Here is a 12,506-nt window from a genome sequence, read left to right on the forward strand (position 1 = left end):
AATGAATTAATTAATTAATTAATGAGTAATTAAGGGGAGGAATTCAAAGTACCTGTTGGAGGAGTGAGCCTCAGGATTCCACTCGGGATATCTGCCAATGACAAAGGGAAAAATGTCAGTGGAAAAACCAAAATTCCCCAAAAAACCCGCGGATTTTTCCAGAAAAATATTCCCATTTGGGACCCCAAAGCACCAAATGCTGATTTCTGTTTGGGAATGTCCCTGATGGGATTTAAGGTTCCTCCCACCCCAAACCATTCCAGGATTTTGGAGCCCCTCTGCTCTGGGAGAGCTGGGAATGTTCCCCTGGAGAAGGGGAAAATTCCAGGGAATCCTCAGAGTCCCTGAAGGGGCTCCAGGAGAGCTGGAGAGGGACTGGGGACAAGGGACAGAGGGACAGGAGCCAGGGAATGGCTGCCACTGGGAAAGGGGAGATTGGGCTGGGATCTTGGCAAGGAATTGCTGGCTGGGCTGAATTCCCAGGAAATCCCAGGAATTCCCAGCCCCCGGATCCCTGGCAGTGCCCAAGGCCGGGCTGGGATGGATTTGGATCTGTCTGGGACAGTGGGAGCTCTCCCTGCCCATGGATGGGGCACAACTGTTGGGATTTAAGGTCCCTCTCCAGCATTCCATGATTCCCAATGGATTCCCCAGTGGTTCCCAAAGGGATTCCCTGGTGGATCCCCACTTGATTCCCAGTGGATTCCAAATGGATTCCCAGTGGATTCCAAATGGATTCCCAGTGAACGCCCAACTGATTCGCAGTGGATCTCAAAAATATCAGCAAGGGATCCCAAATGGATTCCCCACTGGATTCCCCATGGATCCCAAATTGATTCCCAATAGATCCCAAATGGATTACACCGTGCATTCCCAATGGATCTCCAGTGGATTCCCTGTGAATCCTCAGTGGATCCCAATCGAATTCCCACTGGATTCCCACTGGATCCCACAGTAGATTCCACAGTGCATTCCCAATGGATCCCCAGTGGGTTCCAAACTGATCCCAAATTGATTCCCCTGTTCAATCCCAGTGGATTCCCAATGAATTCCCAATGGATCCTCGGTGGATCCCCAGTTGATCCCAAATGGATTCCCCAGTGGATTCCCAATGGATCCCTGGCAGATCCCAAATTGATTACCACTGGATCCCAAATGGATTCCCCAGTGGATTCCCAATGGGCTCCCAACTGATTCCCAATGGATCCCCAGTTCAATCCCAGTGGGTTCCCAATGCATTCCCAATGGATCCTCGGCAGATCCCCAACTGATTCCCACTGGATCCCCAATGCATTCCCATTGGATTCCCACCGGATCCCCTGTGGATCCCCCCGTGCATTCCCACCGGATCCCCCATGGATCCCTTACTGTTGGCGCAGCCGGCGGCAGCTCTCGAGGTGGGCGGGGTTGTTCTGGTGCAGGATCCAGTCCTGGGGAAAGAGAACATCGGGAGGAGCGGGATCAGGCTGCAAGAGCCGGGATCAGGCTGGAAGAGCCGGGATCAGGCTGGAAGAGCCGGGATCAGGCTGCAAGAGCCGGGATCAGGCTGGAAGAGCCGGGATCCGCCCGGTCCCTCGGAGCTGGGTGTTCCCTTTCCAGCCCATTTTTACCTCGGAACAGCCAAATTTCCAGGGAATTGGGGCAGGAGGTTAAGAGCTGGTTAGCGCTGCTCCAGAACTAAAGCCTCAATTAAACTGATTAATCCAACCCATTTATTAAATGAATGAATTATTAATGGATCAGGTAATTAAAGCAATTAATTCACCAATTAACCCCCCCACCCCACGCTGGGGATGGCAGCAGCACGTGGATCACCAGAGGCTGCTCCAAAAAACGGGAATGACAGGGAATAAATCCCTGATTTGCTGTCACGGCCAGGAGCGATTCCAGCTCCCTCCAAACGTGGCATCTCCACACCCCATCTCATTCCCAGCCTGGAATTTCTGTGCCTGGAGCTCTGGAAATGTTCAGTTCCCATCACGTCACAGCTCAAAGGTCATTCCAGAGCCTCGGGATGTTTTTCACGCTCGTTTACAGTTTAAAAAATCAGATTAAAATAGGATTTAATTCCGTGTAAAAATGCCTAAAGTCAGGTTTAACTGGGAATATGGACAGGGAGCTGGGGAAAAAAGGAGGCAGTTTTCTATGGAGGAGGGAAATTCCTTGGAAAACTCTGGAATTCTTCAAGGGGGAATATCACCCATGATAATTATTAAATATCTTTGGGGAAAAAATCAACTTCCAGCTGCTCTTAGACAATAAAATCCAATGAAATATGGAATAATTAATATAAAACAATGGATCTGAAGAATCAGGGTGATGGAATAATTCCCATGAGGATAAAGCAGCAGTTTCAGCATTCCAAGCTGGTTTTCCCCCAATTCCAAACTATCCCTAAGCAATGCCATTCCCAAGGATCCAGATTTTTCCAGGTTTGGATTTCACCAGGATAAACCAAAGCTGTTCCTCAAGGAAAACTGGTGGGAATGAAAAGGGAATTTCACTCCCAGAATTCCAATTCCACAGTGCCAAGGAGAGGTTTTGGCTCCCAAATTCCTCCAGTTGCTGATCCAAGACTTTTGGGAATCTTCTTCTTGCCAGGTCCTCACCAGCCAAAGCCCTCTGGATTTATGGATTTTCCTCCTTTTTACCTCATTCCTGGCCCTTTCCACTCTTTGGGAATACTCTAGTGTCCACAGAATCCAAAGCCCTCTGGATTTATGGATTTTCCTCCTTTTTACTCATTCCTGGCTCTTCCCACTCTTTGGGAATATTCCACTGCCCATGGAACCATCATGGAATGGTCGGGTTGGAAGGGAAGCCAAAGATGATCCCATTATCCCAGGTTGCTCCAAGCACATCCAACCTGGATTTGGACATTTCAGGAAAACAGCCACGATTTTTCCTGGGATCCAAAGAAATCCTTCCCCTAAAATTACAGGATCCCTTCCCATAAATCCTGGTGAGTAGAAAAATTCCATCTGAACTCTTCCATTCCCACCTTTCCTAATTCCATCTCAACCTCCTCTGACTCATGGATCACCACCAGGAAATCCTGGAAGCAGAAGGTGGCGGAGCAAAGTGTCCAGTGAAGGAATTCCGAGCGCAAATCTTCATGGAAAACAGAAATTCCCAAGGATTTCACAGATTCGAGGTCCAAGGAGGCGTCGCCCCCAACTCTGAATGGATTTGGGGAACAAAAGTGGATAAAAATAAGGATAAAATCCCATCCCTCGTGCTGGGAATGTTTCAAATCCACTTCATTCCGGATGTGATGGGAGTGAGGATGAGGGAATCGTTGTCATTCCAAGAAATCTGCTCCATCCAAGACATGATGAGTTTGGAGAAGGAGGAATCCCACAAATCTCCCTTTGTTATTCCCACAGGACGCGATTCTGAGCGGAAAACGAAGCTGCTCCATGGAATGTCCATAAAATCCTTTGTGACTTTTTGGGAAATCAGAATGAAAAGGGAACAGCAGGGGGTCAGACTCCGCCCATCCCAGACTGGAATTGGGAATTTTGCCCTAAAAACCTCCAGGACACGAAGATGTTTGGGAATACCTGGCCCGAGCATTGATTTTTGCCTCAAATTCTGATTTTATGCCCCAAATCCACCTTGGTGTGGCTGCGCCCCCTCCCAGCCAGCCCTGAGGATCCCACAGGAACATTCTCCAAGATCAGAGTCCAACTTCCCACCACGACCCTTCCTGCCTGAGATCAAAATGAGGCCAAATCTGTCAAATTCTGCTGCTGCCCCAACCCCACCTTCCATGGACACCTCCAGCATTTCCACAAATTCCCAATATTTTGGACCTGCCTCCTTCAAATGATCCACTTTCCATCAAAAACTCTGGATGCAAGCGGGAAATACCAAAATTTGTGGCTTCTAACAAAAAAACCCCAAAAACCACCAAAAAAACCCCAACCCAACCCTTAAAATGTCTCAGAAATCTGTAAAAATGACATCCAGGAGAGGTTTTGGTTTTCCAAGAAAAATTCCGTTTCCAGAGTTTTGGCACAGCCAAGATGGAGGGAGGATGTTGGGATGAATATCCCACATCCAGGTGAGGTGGGAACTTCTGGGTTTCATATTCCAGGGGCTGGAATTCTCTTCTCATGGGCAACGCGGCGTGGTTGGATCCAAAATGAGTCAATCCAAGAGCAGATTAAAAAAATCCATGGAAAAATCCATGGAAAAATCCATGGGAAAAGGGAGCTCAGCACCAACAGCCTGAACTCAGAACCCAATGCTGGAATTTTGTTTTCAGGGTCTTCAGACATGGGATAGAGAAGGTTTTCATCACTGGGCACCTTAATCCAATGTCAGTTCCTGTTATCCCAGAATCCTGGAATGATTTGGGTTGGAAGGAAGGGACCTTAAATCCCATCCCATTCCCACTCCTGCCATGGGCAGGGACACCTTCCCTAACCCAAGGTGGATCCAAGTCGATCCAGCCTGGCCTTGGGCTCTCCAGGAATCCAGGAACAGCCCCAGCAAATCTGGGAATTCCAGCCCAGCCCCTGCCCACCCTCCCAGCCAGCAATTCCTTGCCCAGATCCCAGCCCAATCTCCCCTTTCCCAGTGGCAGCCATTCCCTGGCTCCTGTCTCTTTGTCCCTTGTCCCCAGTCCCTCTCCAGCTCTCCTGGAGCCCCTTCAGGGACTCTGAGGATTCCCTGGAATTTTTCCCTTCTCCAGGTGAACATTCCCAGCTCTCCCAGCCTGGCTCCAGAGCAGCTCCATGGCCTCCTCTGGATTTGCTCCAGCAGTTCCAGGTTCTCCTGACGTTGCCATAAAGCTGGAGGCAGCTCTGCAGGAGGGGTCTCACCTGGGCAGAATTCCCACCTTTCCTGCTGCCCACGCTGCAGGATCAGCCCAGGGCACAGGGATCTGTCCGGGACATTTGGAGCTTCCCACCCACAACAGCCCAAGTCCTTCTCCCAGAGCTGCTCCAATCGTTTTCTTCCCATCTCGGATCTGTGCTGGGATTGTCCTGCCCCAGGAGCTCCTGCCCTCGCTGGTCCCACCTCTCCAGGCTGTCCCAGAAAATCCCTCCAGGTGTGATCCCAGTGCAGAGCCTGGTGTCACCTTCACCGTGCCAAGGGTGATCCCGGTGTCCTTGTCACCGACGGAGACGCTGAACGGCGCCAATCCCAATCCCAGGCTGGCTGGTCCCACCTGGGCACGGAGCTGGTGACAACTCCAAGTGCCACCATCCATGAAATCCCCTTCTCCAGGCCGGGGACAGTCATGCCACCTGGGACAGCCTCCAAAGTCCCAAGTCCTTGGGAATCACTGGATCTGGTGGCTCTTCCAGCCTGAGGTCCCATCCAGCTCTCCCAGAACTGACAGGGAATGGTTGGGAAGACAAATCTTGAATGTCCAGGTCATCTCCAACCACCCAAACCGACCAGATTTGCTGAACTGCAGAGCTGGAACTGAGAGGAATTCTTCGATCACTGCAATTCATGGATACACCAGCTGGACATTTCTTCATCAAAGTTTTATTTTTGGGATAAAATTCCCAAACTCTTGTGGTTCTTCTGCGCCAGGGCTGCTCCTGGGAGGTCTCCTGTGTCCCTGGGAGACAAACACCACACGCTTCCCAAAGGAAGGGAATCCGGGCCAGAGCTGAAGGACAGGGAGCAGATTTGGGAGGCTGCAGTAGGATCAGGATTCCTGGGAACACATCCCACCCCCGTGCCACCAAGACAAGATCTCACACCCTTTAATCCACCCTCAGCCACAGCTGATTTGCCAACAGATTTTTAGTGACAACATTTCCCTCCTTAAATGAGCGAAGAATTCCCATCTAAGTTCCTTCCCTTTTCCCAAACCGCTTTTCCCCTTTGTTAACACCCCCCCCCCCACTTTTGATTTCCTGTTCAATTTTACCCATTTTTATTTAAAATCATCCTTCCCTTCCCATTTCCAGCTGCCCACCTCCCCGGCCCTCAGCACTTCCTGGGAAAAAGGGTTTGGGAATTTCTGGTTTTTTCCCTAACAAAGCCATCCCCATTTTCAGCCAGATTTTTAATTCACAGCAAACAGAGCCTAAAATCTCCAAGATTTTGCCAAATCACAAAAATCCCTCCCCCACAGCCTCTCCACACTTTGCAATTCAATCACATTAAACAATTATTAATTAATTACTCCGTGTTTTTTTATCACATTCTCCCACATTTCTAATGGATCAAACCTAGGGCTTTTCCAGGAAAACCTACAGCTTCCAAAACATTTTTTATCCCCCAATATCCGCCATTTTCTCCCTTTATTTTTTCCTTCAAAGCTCAAACTGTGATTTCCTTCAAGGCTGAAAGCCCGGTGGGATGAATGGATGCATTTTCCACGTCGCCCCGAGCCAGCCTCTGGAATATTCAGCGCTGTCACACAGAGCAGATTTGGAAGATGAAATTTCGGGTTCTAAATGGGCTCTTTTGTTTTCAGGCAGAGTTTGGAGGAGGAAGAGGGGGGGAATGAACACACAGACATCTCACCCACCCCCAGACATGATTTGAGTCCCCCGGACACAACATCAATATTTAACTCGCTGCTCAAGGTTTGTTTTGGTGTTTGAAACCCGCTGCAAAGTCAAAAAACATTTCAATGCTAAAAAAAAACCATAAAAATCAACACGTAAAGCAACTCTGAAATGCAACTGGGAGCAGAACACGCTGTTACAATAATTATAGCACCATTCCCAACACTCAGACTTGGCGACCAGCATCCCAATCCATGGAATTCCCAGGGAAAACAACCAGCGGCAGGAAAAGGTGCCGAGTACACACGCTTAGGGAATAATCTGGGAAAGCCACTCACCTTCATATGAGTGCATTCAAGGTTACACAGAGAACACAAATGTGGGAATATTCGCGGCGACGTGGCATAGTAGTCGTTCATCATGGACGGGGTGGGCAGGCATTTGCTCTTCTGCTCCGGGAACACGGGCAGCCAGGACGCCTTCACCACCCCGAACGGGGATTTGATGGGCTCCTGTGCCGGCGGGTGGAAGGGTTTGTGGAAGGGTTTGTGTCCCGCCGAGGCCCCGCCGGCGGCGCTGGGCCCGGGATGGGCGCTGCTGGCGTTGCGCTGCTTCTGCTCGTGCTGGCTGATGGCGGCCAGGAGCCCGCTCGAGAAGGGCGGCGGCGTCAAGGGCGGCAACACGTGCTGGGACACGGGCGGCTGGACCAGCGGCGGCATCACCGGGGGCAGCATGGGCTGCGGCAGCGGCGTGGGCAGCAGCGCCGGCAGAATAGGCGGCAGCACCGGCGGCATGGGTGGCTGCGACGCCGGCTTCACCGCCGGCAGCGCGGCGGGCACGGCGCCGCACAGCACCGGCACCTTGGCCGGCGGCTCGGCCGGGAAAAACGACGGAGCGGGTGAGGAGTCGGCGGGGAAGGCCGGCAGCTTGATGAGGTCTTCGGCCGGGAACACGGGGTTGCACGGCACGTTGGGCGGCGGCACGGCCACCGGCACGCTCTGCTCCCGCTGGAATTCTTCCCGGTTCTCCGCGCTTGAGCTTTCGGGATTGAAGACGCGCGTTTCCAGCGGTTCCTCGGGCAGCGCTTCGGGGTCGTAGGTGCGGATCTCCAGCGGGTCCTCGGTGTAGCCGTACTTGCTGGCGTGGCCGTAGTCGATCACTTTGCTCTTGACGGCGGGGCCGCTGCTCTCGCCCGCCGGCTCCTCCCCCCGGCTCGGAGCGTGCAGGCCGGGCGCGGCGTGGCCCATCTTCCGGATGCGGATCTCCCGCAGGATCCGCGGCATGTTCTCAGGCGTCAGCTGGTCGTCCGGGTAGCGGCTCAGCTCCTCCAGGTCTTCGTTGGACAGCCCGAAGCTCGCTAAAATGCTGGAGGCGCTTTCGGGCGTGTAGCGGTTCTGGGGGTTGCAGTTCTGCTCCGAGACCGGCGCTGAGCCGGGCGGCTTCGGCCCGGCGGGACAGGGGCCGCCATCCCAGCGAGTGGCACGTGGGTCTGCCTTCTGCTCCTGGTGCAGGCCGGTCTTCTCCTTGACCTTCCTGGGATCGGCCCTGTGCAGCGTGACGCGGACGTTGATCCTCTGCGAACCCGTCCACTGCAGCGCGTCCTGCCCCGAGAATCTCTGGGGAGCTCCTTGGGGCGTCGCGGGCGCGGCTTTCCTGGGCGGCCCCGCCGCGCCTCCGGCCCTGAAAGCTGCCGGGGGTTTGGTGCCCGACGGGTTGGGTCCTCTGGGCCTCGGGGGCAAGGTTCCTCTGGGGCTAAACATTGCGTCTTTCAGCAATGCCTGGCGGACGCCAGCGTGGGGAGGTGCCCGCCCGCCGGTGGCAGCCAAGTGCTGGAGAGCCAAGTGGGTCTTAATTTGGGCAAGCTGAAAAGGAGGAGGGCCCAACACAAGGGGGCTGGCAAGGCCAAGGTTCAGGGAATTCACAAGTGGTGCGAAACTTTCCAAGAACAACACAAAGCTGCAAGTTAAAAGACAAGGATTAGATGGGTCATCTTTGGCATCTGCTCACAGCGGCTTCTAGGACGGGGAGAAAAGCAACCCGAGGCACGGAAGCGGGATTTGCATCACAGTTTAAAGCATTCAAAATTCACAAAAAACCCGATTTCTTTCACTGTTTAAAATCTTAAATATAGAGAACAGGTGATTAATCAATTAAACAGCTGATTAACAAGCTCAACCCAACAAATTGGATGTCACAGGGAACACAACCAATGGTGACACTTGCAACGGCATTGCTTAAAACCTGCCATTTCACTTCTTTGTGACAACAGAGTTTGGGTTTAATTTACAATTAATAATTTTAGGAGCAGTAAGCAAAGCATGAAACACCCCTGTCGGAAGGGTGACGAGGGATGAGTTGGAAGTGGAACCATTTAGGTGGAGAACTCCAACCAGCTCCAACTGGGAGGAGCTGAGCCGAGGCCAGAGCGGTTTCCAGGAGGACACTCCCATGAGCGTTCTCATGGGTGAAGAGCAAACCCTGCAAGAATTCACAGGGTGGGACGAGGCTGGAATTCTGTGGGTAGAAAATATCCGATCTCTCCAAGAGCTTAAATAGAAAGGGTTTGAAACAGAGAGGAGTAAAATCATACAGGAACAACAAAAATAAATCTCCACACAAAAAGCACCGTAGTCAAGGGAAGTGGGGCATGGTTTGGGTGAAATCACTGAGAATTCGGTTCTGTGAGGTGGGAAAAGAAGAAGGTACAAATACAGGGAGAGGAAAATGAAACACCACAGAGTTCTGGAGAGAAAATCACACAGGGCTTTGGGCTGGAAGGGACCTTAAAGCCCATCCCATTCCACCTCCTGACATTCCACACCTCCTGTTATCCCCAGGCACTCCAAGCCCCGTCCAAGCAGGTCAGGGATGGAGACTGAGATCAGTGAAACATCAAAGAGCGGCAAAGTCCTCGTGCAGCTCCTCGGGGACCGAGCGGGGACACCGGGAATTCTGGATTCAGGGTGAGGACAAAGCAGCAGCCACAACATCAGCGCGTCCCCAGCTCCGTCCCCGTTCCCAACTCCGAACACAGCACTGCTGGAGGAGCAGCTGCAAAAACTCCCAACCCTGTCCCAACCCAAAGCAGGAAAACTCCAAACCCGGGAATTCCTCATTTCCCCCTTGTCCATCTGTTGTCTCCTGGAACTGGACTCTTCTTGCAGTCACACACGAGGTTTTCCAGGAGTTTTCCCGGCCGTTCCCGAAGCTCCGCGCTGAGTTCCTGCGGCGCCGAGGTTCTCATCTCACCAACGCCGTCACGGGGTTTTGTTTTCCAAGCTCGTGGAAGTCGACTCCAGCTGGATGTTTTTCCATGAGCAGAGGTTCACACTGAGATCACAGCTCAAGGAATAAACCTTACAGGGAATGACCAAACACAGGTGCAGGACAGGAGGATTTTCCAGCACAATTCCCAGAGTTTGTTCCCATCTGGGTGTGAGGTTTTTTGAGGAATTATTTAATTTGAACCGAGTACAAACTGTTGAGGCTCGGAAAAAACGTGAATCCTATTAATCCTCTCCAAGCAAACAATAACCAGATTCTCACCAGAAAGCATTCCCAAAATTCCGGCCTCTCACCCAATATTCCTCCTCCCTCCATAAATTAAATCGGATTTCAACAGGAGCTGCATGTGAAGCCAAGTTTGTTCCAGAGGGTTTCCAAACCAATGTGAACCAACATTCCCCGAGCCACCTCCTGCCTCGCTGTTTGCATCTTCTCTGGAATTCCCAGCACTGGAGGACAAAAATTCCCTCTAAGCCCATCCCAGTGATGAGCACTTGGAGAAGGAACACTGTCAAAGCCACCCATCACCAGGACAACCACGAATGGATCAGAGGAGCAAATCTGAAACACCACCAACCTTAATTCCACGGATCAGGAACCTCCCGAAGGAGGGGAAAACCCAGAATTCCCATAGGATGAGTTTTTACCTCTCCAGGTATTTCCAGGTGCTGCATCTCACATGGACAGCTGGGAGCAGGGAAGCTTCCGCAGCGAATCAGGGATAACAACTCACCTCTGCAAACCTCAGGGATGGGATCCAGGTTGGGAAAGACCTGGAGCAACCTGGTCGATGGAAAATGTCCCCATCCATGGTAGGGGGTGGCACAGGATGGGATTTGAGGTCCCTTCCCACCCAAACTAGTCTGGGATTCTAGGAAGGGCTGCGGACAAGGAGCTCCTGAGTGACCTTTCCAAGGAAATGCTGGAAATGCTTCTAAGGAAATGCCAAGATGGTGGAAACAATGGTCTGGAGATATCAGGGAGAGCCTCACCTTCCCCTTCCAGGCAGCTTTGATTGGGAAGTGTCGGAGCCTCGGAGGCGCCGTTGCTGGGACAGGGACACCACAGCAGGGACCCAGCTCCGAGCTGGGGCTGCAGTGACACTGGACGGAAATCAGGTGGAATCATGGAACGGTTTGGGTGGGAAAAGAGCTTAAATCCCATCCAATCCCACCCCCAGATCAGGGATACTTCCACTGTTCCAGCCTGGCCTTGGGCACTGCCAGGGATCCAGGGGCAGCCACAGCAAATCTGGGAATTCCAGCCCAGCCCCTGCCCACCCTCCCAGCCAGGAATTCCTTCCCAAGATCCCAATCTCCACTTTTCCTATTTGGAGCCATTCCCTGGCTCCTGTCCCTCCATCCCTCATGTCCCAAGCCCCTCTCCTGCTCTCCTTCAGGCTCTGAGCTCTCCCTGGAGCTCTCCCTTCCCCAGGAGAACATTCCCAGCTGATCCCTGGGAACGGCAATCCCAGAACTTCAGAGCACAACACAAAAGCCGAACGACGCCTTCCTTGCTTTCCCCTCAAGTTCCTGCCTCCATTTTTCCAGGCTTCCCAATACACATGGAGAAATGGAAAGTTCTGGATTCTGAACTCTCCCTGGTGTCTGCAGAGCCTGAATTAAAACACAGAGCAAGAATTCCTGCACAGAGGAAAAGGGCAAGGAACCTGCACCAGCACAGAATCCTGGGATTATCCCGGCTGGAAAACTTTGGGATCATCCAGTCCAAGCTGTGCCCGATGCCCACCTTGGCACCGGGTGCCACATCCAGGAATTCCTTGGAGACCTCCAGGGATGGGGATTCCAAAGCTCCCTGGGCACTTCCAAGGCCTGACCACCCTTTCCATGAGGAAATTCCTGCTGATGTCCAACCTGCCCCTCCCCTGGCCCATCCTGAGGCTGTTCCCTCTTATCCCGTTATTCCCTGGGATCAGATCTCAAATCCCCCTCCCTGTCAGGGAGTTGTGGAGAGCCACAAGGTCCCTCTGGAGCCTCCTTTTCTCCAGGAGCTCCAGGAGAAGGCAGAAGCAGATTTCTCCCGTTATACAGAAGGTTCATCCAAAAGGAAATTCCAAAAGGAGAATTTCCTGACTTGTCCCTATAAATAACATGGAATTTTCTGGCTCTGTGCTAACTCCAGGGCAGATGAACAAAGCTGGAACCAAAGCCATGCCTGGGAAGCTGCTGTGCCTTTCCAAGAGCTTCTCCAGAACTGACCACATCCCCATGGATCTGACCGTGTCCAGTCCCAAGATCTGGATCTCCTTTGGAGATTCCCTGCTCTTCCTTTGTTGGATGCCAAAATCTTGGAATGTTCTGGAAGAACCTGGATTTTCCTCTTCCTTCCTGAGCTGCCCAACACCACGATGGCATCCAGAGGGTGCCATGGTCCTTCCCTCGGAGAATTCCTCATCCACAGCAGCTCAGACGTTCTCTCATCAAGGTCAGGACTTGGGCAAGGCATTCCCAGCCCTTTTCCTGCATCTTGGAATTCTTTCCCATGATTCTGGATGGCTCTGGGCACTTCACCACCCTCTGGATCCTGGGATTGTCACCTCCAGACCTCCCCTTGCCAGCACAACCCCACCTTGAGGGGACATCCCAATTCCAGCAGGAGCTCCTGGATTCTCCAGGTTATCCGTGGTCTCCATCCATTTTATCCCTCCATCCTGGGATCTTCCAGCTCCTCCTGCATGGTCCAAATCCAGCAGAGCATCACAGATCCAGGTGGGCTGGC

The 12,506-nt window shown here is 52.5% G+C and overlaps 2 protein-coding genes across 2 annotated transcripts in view; one reads left to right on the top strand and one right to left on the bottom strand.

Moving 5' to 3' along the window:
* Nucleotides 1-6: 6 nt before the first annotated feature.
* The window catches only part of LOC127059581 (zinc finger protein 638-like), a 23,001-nt gene continuing 10,501 nt past the window's right edge, over nt 7-12,506 (bottom strand). Inside the window, exons 5-7 of the mRNA XM_050974087.1 lie at nt 6,821-8,438; nt 1,369-1,430; nt 7-91 (exon numbers count right to left, since the gene is read on the bottom strand). Coding sequence (XP_050830044.1) covers nt 19-91; nt 1,369-1,430; nt 6,821-8,438 — 1,753 coding nt within the window. The 3' untranslated portion in view covers nt 7-18. The remainder of the gene's footprint in view (nt 92-1,368; nt 1,431-6,820; nt 8,439-12,506) is intronic.
* The window catches only part of LOC127059503 (uncharacterized), a 7,258-nt gene continuing 3,186 nt past the window's right edge, over nt 8,435-12,506 (top strand). Inside the window, exon 1 of the mRNA XM_050973405.1 lies at nt 8,435-12,496. Coding sequence (XP_050829362.1) covers nt 10,894-11,877 — 984 coding nt within the window. The 5' untranslated portion in view covers nt 8,435-10,893 and the 3' untranslated portion in view covers nt 11,878-12,496. The remainder of the gene's footprint in view (nt 12,497-12,506) is intronic.

Source organism: Serinus canaria, chromosome 4 (assembly GCF_022539315.1).
Source record: "Serinus canaria isolate serCan28SL12 chromosome 4, serCan2020, whole genome shotgun sequence".
NCBI lineage: Eukaryota > Metazoa > Chordata > Aves > Passeriformes > Fringillidae > Serinus > Serinus canaria.